This window comes from Eumetopias jubatus, unplaced genomic scaffold, assembly GCF_037043125.1.
Source record: "Eumetopias jubatus isolate StellerSeaLion01/CBP00866 unplaced genomic scaffold, mEumJub1_p1.0 scaffold_13, whole genome shotgun sequence".
Classification (NCBI taxonomy): Eukaryota; Metazoa; Chordata; class Mammalia; order Carnivora; family Otariidae; genus Eumetopias; species Eumetopias jubatus.
In genome coordinates, this window is record NW_028274819.1 from 38,137,875 (window position 1) to 38,162,885 (window position 25,011).

Consider the following 25,011-nt stretch of genomic DNA (forward strand, 5'->3'; position numbering starts at 1 on the left):
ATTCTTAATAATTTCATCTTTGAATGTGTTTGGGAAATGCAGTCTGATGGGACAAGAGAGCATGCACTGAGGCTTTGGAGCCTCAGCTCATGTGTGGTCCCATCTCCCATGGCCTCCCCCCACTGCCCTCCACCCACCCCAGGATGAGTTCTCAGCTCTCCCTTCTTCTGACCCCTGGGCCCTGGTCCCTCACAGCCTCTGCCTTTGCCACTCACCAGTAATTGCCCTCTGCCCCCAGCGGGGTCCGGTGCAGATACAGGAAGGGTCAGGGTTGGGAATGCAGGCACCGGGGCTTCTCCAGGTAAAGGATGACTGTGTCATCCTCACCCCAAACTGACACCACTCAGGCGCATTCTACATGTGATGCAAGGAACTGCTGGGGAGACTGCAGTCTCTTGGGTTGCCCATCTGTTGTGGATTGGGGTGCAGGGCTCAAAGGAAGGGGAGATAACTGGTTCAACCTCCCTACCCCAGCCAGGTCACACTGCACTAGTGCCGGCAGAGAGGAGCCCTGTGGTCAGTGGGCCAAGTGCATGTGTCAAGTTAGGGGATAGGTCTGAAACTTCTCTGAGCATCTGCACTCACCTTAAGAGTATCCCCGCAGCCAAGGGAGTGACTTTATTTTTTAATTAATGGGGGGGAGGGACAGAGGTAGAAGGAGAGGGAGAACCAGTTAGACACTTAACCAACTGAGCTCCCCAAGCACCCTGGGGAGTGACTTTAAATAGCAAATAGAAAACACCTTGATAAGTTCAGAAGAGACTACAAAAGGCAGGCAAGAACTTTACATTTTAGTACTCTTAAACAGAAGACTTTTCCTTTTTTCCCCACACTCTCATTTTACTCTGGGCTCTAACAATTACATAGCCAGGCTTGCTAGATTTCTCTTATTTGCAACCAAAGGAGTCCTAACTAACACATAATAATGCCTTTCATGTGGCTCTATATGTTGAATATTTTTTTGTAAGCCTCTTACACATAATACCATTCTGTAATAAGTTATATTGGGTGGGAATCATCTGTTCACATCTTTCCCCCTCCACACACACTAAATGGTGACGTCTCCAGAGACCTTGTCTTATTTGCCTTTTACTCTTTTGGTGCCCAGAACTACGCTCCAGACACAGAATTCACACTTACTCTATGTTTATAAAATAAATGTCAATATTATCAGTCATTAAGACAAGAATGTTCTCAAGGATCATCACATCTCATCCAGCCCTAGGGGACAGACAAGGGAGAAGGTTTCACCTACTAACTGGCAGCTGCCCAAGGCCCACCTTCAGATCCAGGTCCATGCAGGACTGGGAAGGAAAGCAGGTCAACATTCCCACAAACAACCCCGACCCTCAGGTCAGGTTGTGCAAATCAGATCTGAAACAGTTTGCCAGTGTTTTGTCCATTTAACCCAAACTTTTAGCAGCAAGTCTTGCATAGTTTCAAAAGTATTTTAGTCTATCAAAAAATGGGAGCAAATTAAAAAATTATAGATTGCCATTGTACTCTCTCTTCCCTTTCTGATTTCTTTACAGTCTCTACGTAGAAGGAAACAAACAAACAAATGAAAGAGTGTTAAATAATGAATAGCCAGGGAGGAAAAGGAAGAAGGGGAAAGTGAAGAAAAACGGAAAAGATAAAGGAAGGGAACTAAAGACAGTAGCACTAATCAGGTTAAATTGGATTTAACTATGTCTTATTCAAGATTTACCTGTGAGCTGGAACAATGCTATCAACCTCCAGGGATATGGTGGAACTAATGTGGTAACATATGCGAACATTCAGCAAGCCAGCTCGCACATATTTTGTGACTGCTGAAGCTGAATGGGTATTTACCATCCATGTGAAAAAAAAAAAAAATCCAAAAAAAAAACACCTTCCCTGGGCACTGGCCACCAGAAAAGCCCATCTGAAAGAATTTACACCAATTAGTATTGTTTGAGAAAGTGCTGCCTTGTGTTTTGCTTGTGAATAGTGTTAATGGTGTTTATTTCTAGGCAGATGTAGTCAATTCTGTGAATAATACCACTTGTAGAAGAGCTTTTATACATTAAAAAAAATAGTTCAAGGGCGCCTGGGTGTCTCAGTCCTTAAACCTCTGCCTTCAGCTCACGTCATGTCCCAGGGTCCTGGGATCTACTCCCACACTGGGGGCTCCCTGCTCAGCCTGGAGTCTGCTTCTCTGACCCTCCCCGCTCGCTGCTCACTTACTTTGAAGGATCTTTCTCTCTCTCACTTAGAAGGATCTTTCTGGGGCACCTGGGTGTCTCAGTCAGTTAAGCAGCCAACTCTTGATTTGGGCTCAGGTCATGATCACAGGGTCATGACTCAGCGGGGAGTCTGCTTGAGGTTCTCTCTCTCCCTCTGCCCCTCCTCCCTCGTTCTCTCTCTTTCTCAACTAAATAAAATCTTTAAAAAAAAAATTGGTTAAGTTGTCTAGTTATCCTTGTCCAACTCTCTCTGTAAATGTTTCAGTTACAGTTGGAAAACTTAACTATAAAATGTATGCCTTGAAACTGAGACACCAATTTAGGTACTTCAGTCAGAAAGCTGAGGTTCAAGCAACTCATCAACTGCCTCCTCCCCTCCCCCTTCTCCTCATTGTACCACTACCGATCCTGTTTTTACATTTTACAGCATTTGATATTTTAAAACACATTAAGATATATACACTCTTTTAAAAATTCTTTGCAATAACATTGTTGGAAAAACACAGATGGTGATGTTAACCCAATTTTGGTATGTAAAACTATAGAAGTTACAACTCACCAGCAAGGAAATCTTGTCCAACCCCAAACTCTGTAACCTTGTGGTCCAGTCCTTCAACTACACTGCACTGCCCCCCTAGGCAATATTTACAAAACATGAAATTCTCCCTATCTTATTGATGTCCACACAAATGACCATGAGAACCACGTTAAGAAAATTTTTGTCCTTGATTCATAACTTTTAAGTGAAGACGTATTTCCAGAGCACAACATGTGAGGGTTTGGCAAACACAAACTCACTGAGCTAGTGCAATTAATATTTTATGAGGTAACATAATTCTGAAAAAAAAATGCATTAAAGTCAAATCCCTATGTGCTCCTCAGACTTCTAGCATTAGCATGCAAGTACCAGCAGTGGGCTTGATAATCCACGGAATTATAATAATATGTAGGTCTTTTTGTTTTACTTTGTAAGTATCTTCAGCCTTCTTTTAAAACCTGAGTACTAGCACTTTTATTTGCCTCACGGAACTTGAAACACACACACACACAAATATTATATGTGTAAATTCCCACTGTAAAAGATGCAAACAACATTGAATTCACTGAGGTCAATGTTCTTTGTCCCACACACACATCCCCATAGACAATAAAATGAACAGTTTGCATGTTTCCAGTCTCTATGCATTGACATAAGTCTGCATATATTTGCAAATAATAAATTAGATATGTGATGATAATATAGGTATTGTCCTATAGATTTATTTTTTTTCTCAAAAGTATGTCTCGGAGATCTTTCAAAGTGTGTGTATGCACATGCACACGTGTATGTACATACATAGACATAGACTTTTAAATCACTGTATTCTATTCCACAAAATGATATGTGAAATCAATCATTCCATTACCGACAGACATTTTGGTTGTTGCTGGCTTTCAGTGAATACAAACTATGCAGCAAAACATCACTGTATGTGCATATTCCCCCCCTCATGACATGTGCATTTCCTAGAATACATTTCAGAAGGTAAAACTGATGGAATCAAGAGGATCCTCATATTACTCTTCAGATTTACTTTAAATGTTGATAGATTTTTCTCAAATTGCCATTAAAAAGTTTCACCAATTTACACTGTCATGTAAACAAATAATGAATCTGTTTACCCCAACCTCACCAACAGAGAATAAAATCGATTTTTTAAAGATTTATTTATTTACTAGAGAGAGAGAGCTAGCACAGTGGGGCGGGGCAGAGGGAGACAATATCTTAAGCAGGCTCTAGGCTGAATGCGGAGCCCAGCTCGGGGCTCTAACCCACGACTCCAGGATCATGACCTAAGCCAAAACCAAGAGTTGGAAGCTTAACCACAGAGTCACCTACTCAGTTGGCATGCCGAGAATAAAATCTATTTTTAAAAATTCTCCCCAGTTGAGGGCATGAATATGGTTACTTAGTCATTGCACATTATTTCTCTCTCTTCATCAGCATGTCATCTCTGCAGAAGAGTCCTGATAATATGCTGTGTGTCCTTGGGTAAGTTACTTAACCTTTCTGTGCCTCAGTTCTGTCACCTCTAAAACGGGGATAATTACAATAATACCTAACTCAAAGGATTATTTCCTGGTTTTTTTTGTACGTTTGCCCCCTTTTCAGTGTAATCTTGTCACTTTCCTCTTTGGTTAATTCAGTAAGTTAACACATACTTACTGAGTGCCTACAATGTGCCAAGCATCGTTCTAATTGCTGGGGACAGACCAGGGAGTCAAAACTAAGTGGTTGCTCTCAGAGAGCTTCTATTCCAGTGGGGAGGCAGGCAGTACAGAAGCAAACACATAAATGTATAATGTTCTGTCATGTTGTGTTAGTGAAGGAAAAATAAAGTAGGGTATGAGGCTAAGAAATAATAGGGGTGCTATTTTAGGGTTGGCCAACCAAAGTTGCTATGATAAGGGGACCCTTGCATAGAGACCCCAAGGAAGTATCCAGGCAGAGGGGACAGAGAGTGCCAAGCCCTGAGATGGGAATGTGGTTGGCATGTTTGAGAAATAGTGAGGAATAATATGTTGGTTGTAGAAGGAATGAGTGAGAGAGAAGAGAGAGCTGCCAGCTGAGAGGAGCCAGAGACCAGATTCTGAATGCTCTCATAAGCCATCAGGAGCAATTTTAATTTTATTCTAAATGCAGATGGCAGCCAAGGCACTGCCTCTGAATTGCTGAACTGCTCAGCACAGAGAGAGAGGGACCTGACGCCTCCTACCCAAGCAGATACCTCGAATATGGCCACAGGCAGTGCCCACTTGCTCTCTGAGCAAAGCTCACGGGGAACATCAGCAATCACAGTGTCCCTCCCAAACTCAGGCCGAGAAGCAAAGCCAAACAGAGCCATACACAGTTGCGAAACAATGCCCCTCACCCAAAGGCCTACCTTCTGCATTCAATCCAAAATGTAGACTTAAAGCATTTTTCTTCTTCTCTGCTGCACAGTGCCCTCACCAGATGACAGACCAGGAACAGAAGCCTGGCCAGGCTCAGCTACCGCCATGGTGAAAAGGGTCTGCCACATGAGTACCAGGAGCCCAGGCAGGCCAGAGGCCCCCAGCTTACCCCTAAGGCAGCAAGCCTACCTCTGCAGATGGTTCCATTGCCCACGTAGCCCGGTTTGCAGGTGCAGCTGTGTCCCTGGACAGTGTTGGTGCAGATGGCATTCTCATCACAGTTGTGCTGCCCGCTGCCACATTCATCATGCTCTGTTGGCAGGGGGAGAAAGAGAGACACATGTCTTAAGTTGGCGTCACAAGTGTTGGAAAAGTTGGGACTCACCAAAGAAGAATGACAGACTACCAGGTATGGGGCTCTTACTATGTACCTAGCAGTTTCTACGCCTAGTGAGGCTGAAATCTCAACAGCCCCGCAAGTTGGGTGTCATTATCCCTGCTTTGCAGGTAAAGAAACTAAGGGTCCGAGAAGTCAGGGTCTTATGCAAGTCACATGACTGGTAAGAGCTGCTCTAAGGACATTGCCTTTTCCATGACCTGCAAAGGTTTCTACTGAGGCTCCAAGGCAGTGTTTCTCAGCAGGGAGCAATTCTGCATCTCCTCCCCACGGGAAACACTTGACAATGTCTGACAATATCCTTGGTTATCATGGCTGGGGGTGGGGGTGCTACTGGCATCTAGTGGATACAGGCCAGGGAGGCTGCTAAGCATCTTACAATGCACAGGAAAGCCCAGCACAAGAAAACATTAATTAGTACAAAACATCAACAGCATCTAGGTTGGGAAAACTTCCTCTAAGGTCAAAGAAGGAAAAAGAAACAATCCCGCATGTGAGATTCCAAAGAAGGCTCAGTTAATATAAGCTGGCAAAGAAGCAATAAGACATATCACACAGAGCTGTTGCAAAGATTAGCTGAGAAAGCATGGAAAAGTGTCTAGCAGCGCCCCAACCAAGTAATACAGATTCAGTAAATGTTAATTTGGCTCCCCAGGGATAATTTAGAAATGCATCATTAAACTACAAACTTGATGAAGAACTGAACAGTGGTCCATGTCTCTGGGCTTCTTTTAAAACACCTGGTCCGATAGGAATATCCAATATGAGAATAAAACATGCAAAACTGTTGTTTGACTTTGGTTTTATGTAATAATCTCCTAATCATACCCAAAGTGACCCTTTTCCTGAGGCCCGTTTTCTCTCCACTGTGAAGATGGTGGCTTGTGACTGTTCTGGTTCTACGGCTACCCAAAGGAACTCGGGAGAAAACTGTCTGAATGTAAAACACAGCAAGAAAGGTAGTGCTGCGTTAATGCTTACCTTTATCATAGAAGTTTGCCTGTTCCTGCCGGGAGTCTTGGTGTGAATATGTTGTTCTTTCTCTTTCTGAAGCAAGGAGATGGTACAGAAAAACAAAAGAAACTGGAAAGGGGGAGGGGGTGGAGAGAGAGACTGGAAAAAGGCAAAGTCTCTTTTCCTCCCTTTTAATCAGTGATTGTGACTCCTTGTCAGGTGCTCTGGGGGGTCTCATTTGACTTACAAGGTCCCCAAGAAAGAGAGGCCACAATCAAAGGAAACACAGGACCTTGAAAATGTGCTAGTCCTATCCCCCTGCTTTCTAACATGCTGCTTCAAATTCCTACTGAATTCATCCTCCATACCCAGCTGCAGAGCGTTGGATAAGGTCCTCCACAAAACGCATGTCCACTGAAATCTCAGAATGTGACCTCATTTCGGATTTCTGCAGATGTAATTCGTTACAGTGAGGACATACACGGTTAAAGTGAGCCCTAAATTCAATGCCTGGTGCCCTTATTAGAAGAGGAGAACCATCAAAATACACAAAGGGAAGAAGGTCATGCGAAGACAGAGGCAGAGATTGGAATTACGCAACCACAGTCAAGGAACACCAGGAGTCACCAGACTCTCCCCTGGAGCCTGTGGAGAGAGCATGACCTTACTGGCTCCTCGATTTTGGATTCTGACTTCCAAAATCATAAGAAAAACATTCTGTTGTTTTAAGCCACCCAGTGTGTGGTACTTTGTTAAAGCAGTGCTAGAAAACTAATATACCAACATTGCATATAATTTTTCACAGCCTAAGTTGCTGAGAGGATGCTAAGGGGACAAGTTCTGATGCCCTTCACTGTTTTCTAAAAAAGAGACACTAGAGGATCGAGGGAAAGGGTATATGCAAGGCTGTAATGAAATCATTTGTGCTTAAGGTGGGTAAATAGAAGAGTCAGGGGCAGACATACTGAGTCTGAACCACAGGCCCCCCACAAGCAGATGATCGGAGATACCAGTCATCCTCTTAATGCTTCCGAGACTCCATTTACCCATCTTTAAAGCAGACATTATACTACCTGCCTGGCTGTGGAACAATATATTTTTTTTTTAAGATTTTATTTATTTATTTGACAGAGAGAGAAAGAGCACAAGTAGGCAGAGCAGCAGATAGAGGGAGAGGGAGAAGCAGGCTTCCCACTGAGCGGGGAGCCCGATGTGGGACTCCATCCCAGGACCCTGGGATCATGACCTGAGCCGAAGGCAGACGCTTAACCGACTGAGCCACCCAGGCGCCCCGCTGTGGAACAATATTAAGAAAAATATAATTAGAAATGTTTGCTAAGGACCCACAATATAGCATATACTGAAAAAATTGTTAGCTTTTTAAAAAAAAATTAACTAGGCTGGGACTATGAAAATTATAATAAACATTTTTGCTAGGCCAACTACCAAGGAAATGCCACCTTCAAAATATTAAAGTACATATTTATTGAGATGGAAAGAGGCTTACAATAGGTCTCTGACATCCCAGCTCTCTGATGAGTATTCCTAGGAATCGGTATTAACACGAAAATCCCTGGAGCACAGGAAGATCCGAAGCTTTATCCGCCTCATTGCCTACAGTGGGGGTACACTTTCTGGATCACACTGTGAGTGGCTGACTTCTTTTTTCTTTGTTGCTGGCAGAGTCAACTCACCATAAAGGATGTAATAATGCCAGATACTTCCCCGCTGCCCTCCTTACAGAGCTGGGGGCCCAACGGGTACAGGTAAGTATGCTGGGCGATTTCTATGATTGATTTCTTCTCTGAGTGCAGAGGGAGACTAAAAAGAAGGAAAAAAAAAAGAGTATGGGGAAGGAAGAGAAAGAGATCATGCTAACCTTGTGGCCCTCTCCCTGCCCTTGATTGCCTTTTATCCCTGCAGATCAGACACTCGATAATAGATTTAAAAAGCAGCTTTTTTTACCAGTACGTAATTATTTAGGACCTCTTAAGTGGTAGGAACAGGTTACAAAGGCTAAGACACACACTGGTCCTGCCTTCATAAAGCCTACAATCTAGAGACAAAAGCAAGCCCTTCTGATCCCAGATGACATGTGGTAGATATAGTAATACACAAAAGGGGAACATAATCCAGGCAAGAATGAGGGAAGCCTCCCTGGAGGAAGTGACATATAATTAAAAGACCGAATGGGAATTAGCCAGGCAAACAAGGCTGGGGGTCAACATTGAAAATAAATACAAACAAACACAGTCTAAGCTCCAAAGCAACACCAGAACTCACACAGTAAGTCATCACAGCAAGGTGATAGGTCTATAACAATTGCTAATTGAACATTGGGATGGAAACACAAGGCAGAGCAAATAACCCTGTTTATAGACATAATGTGTATGCTGTAATGAAGCTGCCTGATAGAAACCTGATGTGCCTCTCTTCCGGTGATCAACTTCCAGTCCTCACAGGTAGTATAAATTTTTTTTTTCTGTGTCTATGGAAGAATTTCCAAGAATGTCCAAAACATGATATTTGCAAGGTAACCTCACCATTCCCCATCAAGGAGTCCAGTCTAATTATCCTCCTTTTGAATCTGGATTTGCCCTTAAAAACATGTATCTAACCAAGGGAATGTAGCATGATGTAATATGATTTCCAAGGCTAGGTCAGAAGTCTGTCAGCTTCTGGAATGCTTGTTATCTGGATGACCCATCTCAAGAGATTATCTCTTAGAACCCAACTGCTATGCTGTGCAAAGCTGAAGACACATGGCCAGACATGAGTACATAAGTCCAGTCAAGGACCCAGCTGAGCCCAGCCTTCAAGGAGTATCAACCTAAGCACCAGACATGTGAGGAAAGAAACCTTCAGAAGATTCCATTTCTCAGGTGTCTAAGCCTCTCCAGCCACTGAGGTCTTCCCAGCCGTGGCCCAGATATCAAGGAAATACAAGCCATCTCTATGGGGGCCCTGCGTGGACTATTAACCCACAGAATTTAAAAGCAAAGTAAAATGGTGGTTGTTCCACACCAACTCTGAGGTAGCCATTTATACAGCAATAAGTAATCAGGACAGTATCCTTGGCTCTGCACGCAGGGCATGATAAGAAGTAAGAGTTCAAGGAGATTTTGGGGAACTGAGCTGAAATGGAGGCAAAGCACATAGAAAGACTGTGTTTGTTCCTCTGAGATCAACTTCCATCCTCAAAGTGAGCTGTACGAAAGGATGACTTCCTTTCAGTTGTTGCACCGGTTTTTACTCTGCAAAGTCTTCAGTTACCACTTAGCATAGATGGACCCAAAACGAACCCAAAGCAGCACAGTTCTGCAGCAATCAAAATATATTTTCATCAACATTAACTAAATGATGGCCCTGGGCTCGTCAATGCATATGTGGACAGCACTGTTGAAACCTGTCACTACATTCTACATCCAGTTCCTCAGGTTAATGATGTCTAATAATGTATGAATATAAGACGAGGAAGAAAAATCATACCAACAAAACCAAAAGGTTTTCCTGGAGAATTTACAGGAGGACAGATGCATAGACAAAGGTCAGAGACAAGGTTTCAGTTTCCCTAGAGGAGAGAAAAATACAGTAATTGGAAATCTGAGCTCTGGACACACACACTACTAGGTTAAAGTCTCAGCTTTGCTACTTAATGACTGTGTGATATGTGGTTTCTCACACTCCTTTCCTTTAGAAAAAAGAAAAAAAGGCTGGATCAAGATTAAATGAGATAATATGTATGTGATGTTAGCATCTGCTATGTGTTTGTACTATTCTAAGCACAGAAAACAAAATGGAGAACAAAGATAATTTCCCTGGCATGTGGGGATCACATTCTCGTGGGGGAGACAACCCACAGATAAATACACAAGAAATATGTATCTTATTTGGGGTGGTGATAATATGAGGAAAAATAAAGCAGAGTGAGGGGATGGGGAGTGATGGGGTGGTAGATGAATGAAGGAGTAAACCATACAATGATCCTGGGCAATAGTACTCAAGGCAGAGAGAAAACCAATATAAAGAGTTCAGATGTGGAAAGGAAGGGGCAGGGGGCTGGGGTGGCGAGAGGGATGTGAGGTAGTGGGATGATACTAGCAAATCAGGTCTTCCAGGTAGCTATGGGTCAAATCAGGTAGGTCCTTTTAAGCCATAAGGAGTGTATTCTAAGTGTGGTAGAAGGCTTTGGTGGGTTCCCCATCACCCTCTACATGAATTGCTTAGAATAGCACTTAGCATATTATAGCATAAGCTCATTAAGTGGCTATTCTGTCAAGTTATGATGGACTAATGTCAAGGCAGGACAGCAGAAATACATTGATCTGCAGCAGCACTGAGTCAAATGCCCCACTCAAAGCAAGTGATGAGGCCAGAGAGCGTAAGACCTCCAGGCTCCAAGTGGAGCCGACAGTTCCAGTCAGATATGCAAGATGTAGCAATAAGGAAATGAAACAAAGCCTGAAGGGATGTCAGGCATTCTGCTCTCACACAGGCTACATTACTCTGTTCATGAAAATCCAAGTTGGGAGGTAGCAACTCTTTGTGCAGGAAAATATTATGATTTGCTTGTGACTGTGTCACTGAATACACAGTGAGCTAGTTGAGGTTATGGACATGCCTTATTTCTACATCCTTGACATGAGGATCTAGTACTTCACTGTGAATACAGCATCCATGAGCCACATGTGGCTACTGACCCCTTAAAATACAGCTAGTCTGAATTGAGATGCGCTCTAAGTATAAAATACACACTAGATTTCAAGACTGTTCCATAAATAAGAATGTAAAATACCTCCATAATTTTATATCAATTACACATTGAAATAATAACATTTTGTACATATTGAATTAAATAAAAAATCCTAAATTTTATTTCACTTTTTATATTATTTTCTAAATGTGGCTACCAGAACATTTTAAATTATGCATGTGGCTAGCATTATATGTCAACTGGACACCTACATATCAGGTGTTCCCTAAATGTGGACAGGAAATAAATAAAGGAAGAGGAAGAGCTCTAAAAATATTTCTGCATTCTTAACCAGGAATGACAAACAGGGTTTATCTTGAAAGCCAGGTCTGATCATCTGACTGTGGTTGCCTGGAGTATTATCTGAGAAAGCACTCAAGGTTCTAGCTCACTGAGAAGATTTCTGGGGTTAATTTATAATATTTGCCATGGACAGAGGAGGAGAATGTGACAGCCCATGTAAAATGTAATGATTATTTCTTGTATGGGAATAATATCAATAATTTGAGAATGCATTTTACACTGGGCATGTGCTGAACATTTACTCTTGCTGGATATTCTCCACCCATGGTTTTATTCTCTTTTTCATAACATTGAAAGATAGTAATTACCACCCGTCTTACCTATCTGAAAAATGATATTCAGAGTTAGTTACCTAGGTTATTTTTTAAAAAGTTCAAGGTTTGAACCCAGGACAGCCTCTCTCCAAAGCTCACTCTCTAAGGACAACTTGCCAGGATCAGGCACTACCTTCTGATACCACAACCCCCTGGGATGCTGGGTTGCCAGCATGGATCTCTGTAGTCTATGTCCTCCCTAAAGGTTGGTGCCCGACTTATTCCTCAGCGTGCATCTGTGCTGACCCGCCTTTCAGATATAATGGTATCAGCAGGGTCTACTCTCAAGCCCTTCCTTGACCTTAGATTAGTCTAGAGCAGCAGTTCTCAAATTTGGCATGCTTCAGAATAGGGAGGGCTGATTAAAACACAGATTGCTGAATCCTACCCCTAAAAAGTTTCTGATTCAGTTGGTTTTGGGTAGGGCCCGAGGATTTGGATCTCCAAAATGTTCCCAAGTGATGCTGATACTACTGGTCCAGGATGCACACTTAGAGAATTATATGTCTGATCCAGCTTCCAAATCATCTTGGCCACACATCACATTAATACATCTGAGGGAATTCTTAAAATGAACCAATGCCCAGCTGTAGAGGAGACCAACTGAATTAGAATCATTATTGTGGGGTTCAGGCATAGTATTTTTTAAATCTGTCCCAGGATAAACATGAAGGTCGAGAACCACTGAGCTATCTGCTCCTCCTGTTTAATCCTCTTTTCTAGTTATTCCAAAGGATAACATTGGGAAAAGATAACCAAGCCCCTTCCAGTCAAGGAGCCAAGCAAGCCTTACTGATTCACTGCAGACAGGTTCAACATCAGGGCTGAGCTCCAGCCTGGGGGTTAATCGGTGGGTGTTAGGGGGTCCAGAGGCCACAGGATAAGTACAGCAGCAGGAGACAGAGCCCCAAGAAATGCCACCCAGTAACTGACAGTCTGTCCTACAGAGACATTTTAATAGTGATTAAAGGTCAATGTGTATTTAGACTCTGTCCTTTGCTTCATAGCTGGAGAATCTTCCAGTGTGAAGGACACTGACATTATAACTATCATCTGGCTCAACAGGAATGAAATTAGATGGAATGAAAATGATCCACATTTGTGAGGGTCCCCAAAGAGGAAACCTAGCTAGCATCTAATCCTATAAAATCTACAAAGCTAAGAATTTCAAGTATAAACATAATGAGATTTTTTTTTTTTCATAAAAGTAGGACAAACCCTTGGAACCTAAAAATCTGATACTGACTTCTCCCTTTGCAGTGCCCAAAGTGAAAGCAGCAGACAGCCTCTAAAACCTTTCCTTTATCCCTGTCACTCAAAAAAAAAAAAAAAAAAATCAGGAACATAAAATGAAAGGACTTCTTATCTGTGAACTTTTCTGGTTTGGTAACTTTACAGAAACACAAGTCAAATATCCAGCATCTCCTGGACACAAAGTTCCTACAACACTTCTATTTTAGATTTAGTCACAGAAGGCTTCTTTTTCCTCTAAAGACACTTTCCCTTCTTTTAAAATGCTACTTATTGGCTTGTGGCTTTGCCAAACATGCTGAGTAGCTGTAAAATGCAAACACATTTTCAAATATTTATTGACTTGATTTTTTGAGATTTCTGTAACAAAATGCCTTTATGCTGTTCTCTCTGCAGTGTGTGTATTCAGACACACTTCTTAGAAAGTTCTTGAAAAATTACCCAATTCCCACCCAGATGCCATATAATATCAAGAGATACTTTATGATCGACTTGAGATTATCAAATTTCAAATTTAAGTTTTCCCAATTTAACTTCTGAACAGCGTAACATTCCAGTAAGTTTTTCTAGCCTCCAACCTCTTTGAATTCTATTCTTACATTAGATAAATTATCTATTTGCAACAATAAAAAATACTCCATGTACTTATTCAATCTTAACTTTTAGATTTTCACTTATTAGTAGTCAAATATAACCAGATATCCCCCCTGGTCTTCATGTTGAGAGAAGAACTGACAAGAAATAAACTGTCAGGGAATGCATTAGAGTCATAGTCATTTTATCTGTTTAAATATTATAAATGACTATTGTCCCTCAGTGGATAAATGGTTCAAAAACAATGACTGAAAGTTTTGCAAAACCCTGTCATTAAAGACTACAAGAATTCCGCTTGGTTCTTTCTCTTTGGACTGAAAAATGGGCAAGTACATTCTGTGATAGGCTTGCCCTCAGAGGGAGTTGAAACAGCTCGAATGCCAGGTCTGATGTAACCACTGTTGATTATCCCGCAAAGTGTGTCCACGGCCCCTTCTTCAGCCTTCTGTTTGTGTTCCTGACGGGCTTCTGCTCCAGAATCTAAATGAACCTCTGCTTCATAAATTCTCCATAGGAAAAATCCATTTTTGAATTCTGTCACTACAAAATGTGCCCTTTAACTGTGCCTGAGTCATCTGAAAAGAACATGAAAACAAAATACCTGTAACAGTACAAACTGCCATGTCTTTGAAAACAAATAATAATAATAATAGCAGCCTCACGTTCACTTTTCATTCCACACACCTGATGTACTGCTGATCTCAATAAAGGAATACTTTAGAAAGCAAACAAGATGAGTAAGTCTTAATTTTATCTGCCTGAATTTACCTTTCAACTGTATATTCAATCAAAATTGACCAAAAATATTTGTGATATGTTTAATCAGTAGCAAACAGTGCACCAAAAACTTTGCCATCCCACTTATTGAAAATTAATAAACCTTTTCAAACACTCAATATATTGTTAGGGGAGGTATGATAACTATATCCTGGCCAAATATGTGATGCTTCAAACTTCATCCTCAAATTAAATCAATCAATTGTGCTTACATTCAAACATCATAAGCAGGGGTTGCAATGAAAAGATAACACCCAACTCTGGTATTGAGAATAAAGAACTATAATTACTACCACAAAAGCAGGAAATGGAAAGGGCTATAAATATAGAACCAAAACAAAAAACATAATACTCAGGACTAGTCACTGGAATTAATATCATCAATTACTCCAACACACTATCTCCTAACATCAAATGGTGGTTCATGTGTAGTGTTTTTGCCTTTTCTTCATGGATCTTTGACATAAGATCTAATAAATCCATTTGAAATATGTAAGTTATACTATAACGAAAAGTTATATACGAATAGCACTTTAATTAAAAATAGAAGTTAGGGGCGCCTAGGTGGCTCGGTCATTAAGCATCTGCCTTCGTCTCAAGTCATGATCCTGGAGTCCTCGGATCGAGCCCCGCATCGGGCTCCCTGCTCGGCATGCTTCTCCCTCTCCCACACCCCCTGCTTGTGTTCCTGCTCTCGCTATCTCTCTGTCAAATAAATAAACAAAATCTTTAAAAAAAAAATAGAAGTTAATATTTGGTTCTCACAGGGATTCTGGAAGACAGAAAATTACTCTTGTCAATATTCTGCCTGAGACTACGACCAATGTGTCTTGACTTGTAGTCCAGAGAATGAGTCTTCTCCAGAGTAAGCAGAGTGCCCTACACAAGCACTTACATCTTACAACCACCAAAGGAGGAGAGGACTGTCATCATCCTCATTTTACAAAATGAGAAATTGAAGCACAGAGAAGTGAAGGGCATTGTTACAGTCTGCTACTCTGGCTGTTACAAATTACCAGAAACTCAGTGGCTTGAAACAGTGCAAATTTATGATCTTTCAGTTCTGGAGGCCAAAAATCCAACATGGGTCTCACTGGGCTAAAATGAAGGTGTCTACAGGGCTGCATTCCTTTTGGGGTAGTAGTGGGGGAGGCTCCAGAAGAGGCTCTTTCCCTGCCTCTTCCAGCTTCTAGAGGCTGCCCACATTCCTTGGCTCATGGTCCCATTCATGCATCTTCACAACCAGCAATGTCGAGCTAATTCCTTCTCAGGCTACCATCTGTTTGTCTCATTTTTGCCTCCCTCTTCCACTCATGTCTTCTACTCATAAAGATCCCTGTGATTACACTGGAGCCACCCCGATAATTCAGGATAATGGAGCCATTTCAAAATCATTTGATTAGCAACCTTAATTCCATCAGCAATCTTTATCTTCCTTTGCTCTTTAACCTCATTTATTCGCATGTTCCAGGGATTAGAACGTGGATACCTTCCCAGGGACCACTAATCTGCCTACCTCAGGGACACATACCATGACTTGAACACAGGCATATCTACCCAGGCTCTCAAACCACTCTATTATATTGCTAACCTCAGAATATGCCCAATAGGATATGCAAAGGTTTCCTTGCCAGGGAGGCAGGAAGTGCCATCCCTACTCTGTTATCTCTCCATGTATTTCCTGAATCGAGACAACCTAGCAAATAAGAATTAATGACTGGGCTATAATCTCTTCCTCCAGCCTCTGGAATGCCTGAGGAATATTTGATTGCTAGTTGCATTTTTTCCAAAACCAAATGAGGAAACATACTCATTAGAGATCAGCAGGGGTCTCACTAGGTTTGCCATGTACTGATTACCGATCCAAGGCTGTCCCTGAGAATGCTGTATTTAGTCATCAGAATATGTACTTATTTATGCCTGCAGTTGAACTTCAGAATGGGAACTGGGCCTACTCCCCCTTTAGATACTACAGGACACTCAAGGTTTTTAAGCTGGAGGACCAAGGACCCTCCAGCTTCCCGGTGCATATGTGATCCACACTAGGGTCAGTCCCAGGACCTTGGAAGCACAACAAACCACCTACTATGATCAGATGGTAGAAGCTGTGTCTGGGTAGCTGAGGCCTCTATGATGCTGTTGGTTGTGCATGCTCAGGACCCTCTGTTCTGTATCCTTTCTTAAAGCTAAGTAAACTCGCTGCTAGACAAACCAGTCATGTCTTAGGGATTTGACTGATGACACAAAATGGAAACAAGACCTGCTGTCTTGTTTAACCAATGACTGAGCAGCTTTCCACAATCCCCAGGAGAGTCATTCCTGGGACTCTAGTTGTTTCAATATTGCTAAATTTGACAAGCTAACATCTGTATTAAACACAAAGGACAACAAAAAGTCTCCTTTTTCTTGTAATAGTTACATTGTGGGCAGCTAAAGAATATAACTGGAGGACTCTATGACAAAAGCAAACTTATTAAAAATTAAAATATAACTGTATCCCAAGGAATATGTATTTCTTATAATGCCAGAAGCACTCCAAACAAAAAACCTGAAAATACACAATAGAAGACCGAAAGATTTTAAGGTAATCTGCTTCCACTGAACTTAAGGTGGCACTAGTAAACTATGATAGTCTGACAGACTGAGCAGACATTCTATTATACATGTCAATAATTACATGTGCATATGACTCATATACAGGATAGGATTCATTGCAACCAGGTTATGTCTTTCTTATTTTTATATTTACTGTAGTACATTGCCAAAGAGAAGGTACAATTCTTGTTAAATCAAGATCCTATATTTAGGATTCTTAACAGTTGCTGCAGCTACCAAGTAAATATAAAATAAGTAAATCTAGGAATAAGCAACTGGAACAATGGTAGTCCCATCATAAAAAGCAATCTGACAGTATCAAGGCAAATTAAGGATGCACACAGGAGAAGGAGATCTATGCTGGTGTATTAATTGCAGCATCATTTATCATTATCAACAGTAGTCAACAGGAAAAAGGGAAAGTAAATTGTGGACTATTCATACAATGGGTTACTATATAGCAATTAAAATGAATGAATTAGACCTACATATGTGAACATGGATCAAAAACTTTACACAGTGACAAAAGCAAATGGTGATTCTATATATATAATATCACTTCTATAAAGTTAAAAACATGCCAAACAGTACTACATATTATTTGTAGATATATAAGCAAGACAATAATAGTATAAAAACACACATGGAAATAATAGGTATCAAATTCAAGAGAAAAGAAGACACGGGATGAGATCCAAGAAGGATATACAGGCACTTTAATGCTAGGTGTGACTTTTCTTACAGAAGGTACGTATGGCCAGATGGCAACATATTAAGATTTGAAAAGATTTGATGGTGGGTACAAGATTATCATATTGTAGATTTTTCTCTATGTTTGTAATAGTTTATAGTATAACAAAAAGTTTATGCTGGAACGGACCCTAGAAGTATTCAAGATCAAATGGCCAAGGTTGCACAGCCAGAGGCCAAAGAGCAAGTAACAGGAGACCCTGAAACTTAAATCCAGCTTAATTTGCACACGTTTTCTCTAGCTACTGTGCCTGACAGTATCTTATGCTTTGCTTTCATTTTTGGTTCTTTTTAGCTAAATGAAAAAAAATTTTAATTTTTAATTAAAGGAAAAAAAACCATTCCAGTTCAATAGTTCCTTCAGTTCTGTGTAACAGAACTGCAACTTTCAGGGCTACAAATTTCAAGACTGTAAGAATATTGCAGAGTTGTGGAGAGAGGGCTGGAGCGCAGTTATTCTTAATTGAAATGACAGACATCTGTCTCACCCCTTAAATGTCAGCCTGAATTTCTACCAGAATCAGGAGATGTGTCCCAGCCCTAGATGCAGTGACGAGGGAGGAAATGCTGTTCATCTCCTTCCCAAAATGATACTGACTGTGGACAAAGAACAGAGCAAAAAACATGGTCATATTTACCCTTAGATTCCTTCTGATTTTACTTTTCCTTTAGTGTCCTTCCCCTAAGGGATGGCACAACTCCTTCCTTAAATTCTAGAACATGAGTCCATTCCACAAGGGGAAAGAACTGACATTTATTGAGCCCTTCTCCCAGGTGTTTCCTTACTTTAGCCTCACGATCACCTTTTCAGGCAGGTATCGCTGACCCCATTATACAGGCAGGAAATCAGGATTCCAAAGGTCAGATAACATATCCAAGTTCATTCATTTAGTAAGGGACCAGAAATCTACCTACAATCCATGGCTTTTCCACTACACAGGGCTTCCAAAAGCCCATCATCTTCATGCACGCTCTCGGGTCCTCTGTTTTTTCATCCGAAAATTGGATAGATGAAAGTAGCTGATCTTGAACATTCTATTTTTATTTATTTATTTTTTTTGAGAGAGAGAGAGAGAGAGAGCACGTGAGCATGAGCGTGGAGGGGCAGAGGCAGAGACAGAATCCTAAGCAGTTTCCACACTCAGCGCTGAGCTCAACACGGGACTCAATCTCACGACTCTGAGATCATGACCTGAGCTGAAATCAAGAGTCAGATGCCTGACTGATTGAGCCACCCAGGCACCACTAATCTTGAACATTCTATAAGACTCTGAATTTGGCAACCCCGGGGCAGACACAAAGTTACAAATGATATAGACAACTCAGAGAGAAGAGGTTAGAATACAGCCTGTGACAACTACTAGAGTCAGCACCCTTTATTAGAGGTACTGCGTGAACTTTAATAATAGGCAAACATTTGAAATTATTCATTGCTTAATAGTCTAGTCTACCTACTTTTTGAAACAGGCCAGGTTCTCACGGCTGAATTTATCATCTTAAATGTTACTTTGACTTGATGCCTCCTGGGCAGAGAAACCTCCCCAATCAAACGTCATCTTAACAGACCTCTTACCACCATCCTGCATCTTTTTCTAGCCAGTCACTCCAATGATCACAAGGAAAACTGGTTGATCTTCCTGATTTCCAGTTTTCGGACATGTTGATGCTTTTCCGTTCATGCTCTCACTCCCGTGGGGGAAGTCACATCGCTTCTCCCTCAAACAGCAGCTCTCGGCTCACCTCTTGTGTTAAGTCTCCCTTGACTACCCCCAATACAATCCAAGAATTTCCATTATTTCAGATTTCTCTTATCTCTCTGATGCAAGGGGAAGAAAAAAATGGGACTTTGAAATTCTATTTCTACCATGTGGCAGATATGTTGCCAAAGCTTTTTTTTTTTTAAGATTTTATTTCTTTATTTGAGAGCGAGCGAGCACAAGCAGGAGGGAGGGGCAGAAGGAGAGGGAACAAGCAGGGAGCCCAAAACAGGGCTCCATCCCAGGGCCCCAAGATCATGACCTGAGCGGAAGGCAGAGACTTAACCAACCCGAGCCACCCAAGTACCCCAGTATGTTGTCATAGCTTTAATAATCTTGTCAAGCTAGGTATTATTAATCCTATTTCACTGAAAGCACAACTAAAACTCAGCAACACTAAAGTGACTTGGCTAGGGTCAGACAATTGGAAAAGCAGAACTGACAACCAAATAAATGTGGATCTAAGTCCTAAACCCAAGGGTTTCTACACTCAAAGAACAGATTTGGTGTTGGGGGGAGGAATATATTGGGAATGTGTAGAAAATGTGAATCTTTAATTTTTTCCCCTTCTACCGAGGAGCACCAAATGACACCATTGTTTATTCATGCTCCTCTGTTTCTAAAATGCTAGCTCTCCCCAGTGCCAGCAAGGCTTATGCTGCTGGATGCCCAAGTGATATAAAAATGAAACTTCTTATCCTCCAATAAATAACATTAGTGTTGACTAAGGATATTGAACATAAAACCAAACACATTATCCTCTCCTTGAAACCAATCATACTACATCAGCACGCAAACACTGTGCAGCGCTGGTTGCTACAGCTCAATAAAGACTTAACAAGACTTGGAGAAGGTCCAGGGACAAGCAATTAAAACATCACAGGAGATGGGAAAAGGCTATCTTAGGAGAACAAACTAAAATCAATCAGGACCCTTAAATTTACCAAGATGAAGACTAAGAACTTACAGATTCAGAGTCTGTAAAAACATGTCAGGATACAGTATGAGCACTCATATGCTGTCACTGACATCGGCTACTTTGATCATCCAGTATGCATTTCCCCTTCCTACTGGTACCTCAGGTTCCTTATGGGGAGCTTCACGTCCTTCACCACTACTGTGTGTATGTACTGTGGTAGAAAGGTAATTCCAGGAATTCCCCTCCTATTACAGGATTTGAGGGAACTGGGCCTTCCTTTCAGCATGCTACATAATGCCATGGAGAAGTCATGTGACCTAACCAATCTGCCAATCTGACTCCTCCTCCCCTTCCACTGTGAATTCTGAGAGAGAGATAAGAGTAGAGAAAGTGGTTAGGTTTTCCACCTATTCATTCCTACTATGCGACCATTCCTTCCTGCCTACACCCTGGCCATTAGGAACCTCCTTGATTCTAGTCCTTCTAGGTGAGTTTCTCCATCCAAAGAAGCAAGTCTATGAGCTCCTGGTAGCTTTGAAACAAGTCTCTTTTTTAAGCGGGGTCAGTTTCAGATACTTCTAAAAAACAGATGGGACTATAAAGGCAAGTATGGGACTATAAATATGGGACTATAAAGGCAACCCTTTTTTTCATGAACAATAGTAAGCAAGAAGTGGGTTAAACACTAGAGTGGAACTGATGCATGCCAGACACTGCACTAAGATCTTTATACCTACGATCCTTCTTAAATCTCAAGGCAACTCTGGCAGGTGGGATGTAGGGTATCAATTTCACCGACTGAAAGTGAGGTTCAGGAAGGTTGCTTTGCCCAGGGTAAGGCAAAAAAATGAAAGAGTTTGGAATGAAATGCAAGTATGTCCCTACCTAAATTACAAAAAAAAAAAAAAATTGTAAATTTAAACTCCTAATATATTGACTATTTGGTTATAATCACAGGGAGCAGACGTCAAGATAGAAAACATTCTTTTATATCACCTCTGGGCATTCCTGTCTGATATAAGCCCTCAGGAGGGACAGACAGATGATCTACAAGATGATAGACCATTGGTCTGACCCAAGAGAAGACAATTCTTATCTGATTACCTGTTAGAGCACAAGTAACAATTGGTGCTAATCCTAAAATAGAATTTCTGTATCTGAGGTTTCCATTTGAGGATGTAACACATGTTTACTTCATACTGCATATAGCTCTTTTCTTGAACATTATATTTAGAAGAGTGAAAAAATTCACAAGTCCCTACACAACTAAATGACTTCAAAATTTCCATCTCAACAACGAGAACAGAAGGCACAAATCCACATCCCTTAAACATGATTTTGCTTCAATCAAAACCCACTCATCAGTAGGAGAGGCAACCCTCACTTCAGTAAAATACATCATAAATCATTTTGTAAAAAAAAAACAAAAAACACCAAAAAACAAAAAACTAGTACTCTTTTGGGAATGGCATGTGTTTCTCAGAGACACTGGCATATATCTTGAAAACATGAGGGTCTCTTCTCAACTGACTTATTTGAAATAATACACATTACCACACTAAGAAAAACAAGACAAGGGATGGAGCTGAAGAATGCGGCGGGCGGAGTGGAGAGTGTGGGATGTTGATTACCACCAACCTCTTCACTTTACAAAACAGAAAACTGAAGACCATTGAAGCCAACTGACCTATCCAAGCTCACACAGCAGTTCCTGTGTGAGAACTTGGGCTCATGCTCAGCATCCTGGTTTAGGATGGTGCTACTGCCTGTATACCACATTGCCCACACTAAATGTGGAAACAAATTTTGGACCAAAATGTAAAAAAACATAGAAAATTACTAATTCTAACTGTGATTCTTAAGAGAGAGAGAGAGAGAATCACAGTAATGGAAATGCAGCTGTTTTTCTTCATTTCAGAATAAAGGAATTAATTTCTTTTTACCTTCCCTTACACCCATTTGTTGTTCTTATTGTTCAAAGACATAATTGAGTTCCTAATCCTGTTCAACTTGGCATCACAAACCCGATTCCAATCACATTATTAAAATGAAAGAATACCTATTGGGTCTGTGTTGTTCCCACTACTGGCATCCATTATCCTTTGACAGGTAACATGGGAGATCAGAATACTACCATCCAACTGGGAAACATCCTAGAAATATAAATGAAAATCTTAACCTACCTTTTCACAGGCCATGACTTTGCTGATGGAATGCCATCAAGCAGATCGATGCCTCCATTTCCTTAATTAATGATCATCTCACCAGGGGAGAGAGAGTGTGGATATTGTTTAAATCTTTGTAAATTTATCTACAAACACAGAAGCTCTCTTCAGCATTGACAGGGATAGAACACACCCATATCCTGAATAATATACTCATTCACAAGGTTTATTTGTTCAGCTGACCTTATGAACAGATGTTCTGAAACCTATAAAAATGATTTTCAGACTGCCAGGGAAGATGGTGGACAAGGAGGACACTGAGCTCACCTCTTCCCATGGATACACCTAGATACCACCCATGTTGGTATAAATAATCCAGAAAATGACCTGAGGACTGGCAGAACAGACTTTTCACAGCTAAATATAGAGAAGCCGCCACAACAAAGAGGATAGGAAGGGCAGGGATGTGGTGGTGGTGGTGGGGGGGGGTGATAAACAGATTCCCAAGACTATTCACAGGAGGGAGGGACTCCACCGCATGGAGAGGACAGAGAAACAGAAATCGACACCCAGAACCCTAGGCACACAGGACCCGCAGTGGGAAGCAGAATCCACATAACATTTGGCTTTGAAAATCAGAGGGACCTGGCCTCACTAGTTCTTAGAATCAGTGGGGCTCAGCACTTAGAACTTTAAAAATCAGTGGACTTGGCTCTGGAAGATCCAGTAGGGTAAGAGGAAATAGATTCCCTGCCTTTAAAGAGAGCACAAAAAACAGCCCCACTGACATATAGCATACAAGCAGCAGTTTTAAAAATTACTGTGGTATATGGGAAGGAGATTTATTTATTAACCTCAGAGCCTGTGCTAAAGGGGCAGGGAACTTTGGAAGACTTCAAGAACAAAAGAGCTGGCAGGTGCCATTTCCCTGCCCCACCTCCAGCCTAGATACACAGACACCTATGAGAACCAACATACCACCAACACTCTCCACCTAGCTTTCTAACAGTTCCTCCAACCTGGCAGCCTAGGCAGGAATTTTCCTAGGCAGCTGCAGGTCCTCTGTTACACTGGACCAGGTGGACCTTGCTTTTACCACACATCCACCTTTCCCCTGCCCCATGTTCTCCTATAAACCTGTCCCCTCCAATAGGCCCTTGGCCAGAGTCCATCCAAAGAGGTGCCACAAGCCTGGCAGTGTATAAGCAGCCCCAACAGGAGCCAGCACCACTCCAAAGTGACTCCTGCCCTGGAAAGACAGGAAGATAACCACACACATCAGTCTAACCACAGCCCCAGGCGTGGGCTAGGGAGAAACAGCGGGTCTGATTGCAGACCCCACTCACCAAAGCTTCTAGGGAACAAACACAGAAGGTACCCTTCAGTTTGGTTTAATGCATCCCTGGAAAACATCTGGTCTGACCCAACCTAAGCCCAAGGTGGCCACATACTGGCCCATTAACAACACAGAGAACAAACCCTACCCAAAACAGGCAAAGAGAGCCATTGCACATGACTGGACTAAAGGCAAATCAGGCTCAGCCACAATAATAGGGTACATGTAACACACATAGGAGACAGCCTGAAGCACCAGGTTCTGGTGAACTGGGGACACTGAACTGCAGGGCACAGGACCTCTTCTTCATAACTTCTTTAAAGAGCAGGAAACATAGCTGACTTTCCTAATATGCAGAAAGACACAGAGAGTAGACAAAATGAGGAGACAGAGGAATGTGTCCCAAATACAAGAATAGGACAAAATCACAGTGAGAGCTAAATGACACAAAGATAAGTAATATGTCTGATACAAAATCTGAAGTAAACATCATAAAGATACTCAATGAACTTGAGAAAAGAGTGGAAGACCTCAGTGAGACCTTCAACAAGGAGGCAGAAAACAAAAGAACCAGTAAGAGATGAAGAACTCAATAAATGGAATTTATTGGAATAAATAGTAGACCAGAGGAAACATAAGAATAAGCAATACAGAGGACAGAGTAATGGAAATCAATGAAGTTGAACAGGAGAGAGAAAACATGATAATAAAGTATTAAAATAGACTAAGAGAACTCAAGTATAATAGACTAAGACTATAGACTAATAGACTATAAATAGACTAAGAAACCCTCAAGTATAATAACATTTACATTATAGGGATCCCAGAAGGAGAAGAAAAAGAGGGCAGAAAATTTATTTGAAGAAATAATAGCTGAAAACTTCCCAAATCTGGAAAAGGAAACAGAAATGCAGATGCAGGATGCACAGAGAGCCCCCAACAAAATCAACCCAACGAGGTCCACACCAAGACACATAATAATTAAAATGGCAAAAAGCAATGGTA

The 25,011-nt window shown here is 41.4% G+C and overlaps 1 protein-coding gene across 1 annotated transcript in view; it reads right to left on the bottom strand.

Moving 5' to 3' along the window:
• Nucleotides 1-25,011, bottom strand: part of NELL1 (neural EGFL like 1) — an 820,872-nt gene that overhangs the window by 328,683 nt on the left and 467,178 nt on the right. The window contains exon 14 of the mRNA XM_088017492.1: nt 5,331-5,453. Coding sequence (XP_087873618.1) covers nt 5,331-5,453 — 123 coding nt within the window. The remainder of the gene's footprint in view (nt 1-5,330; nt 5,454-25,011) is intronic.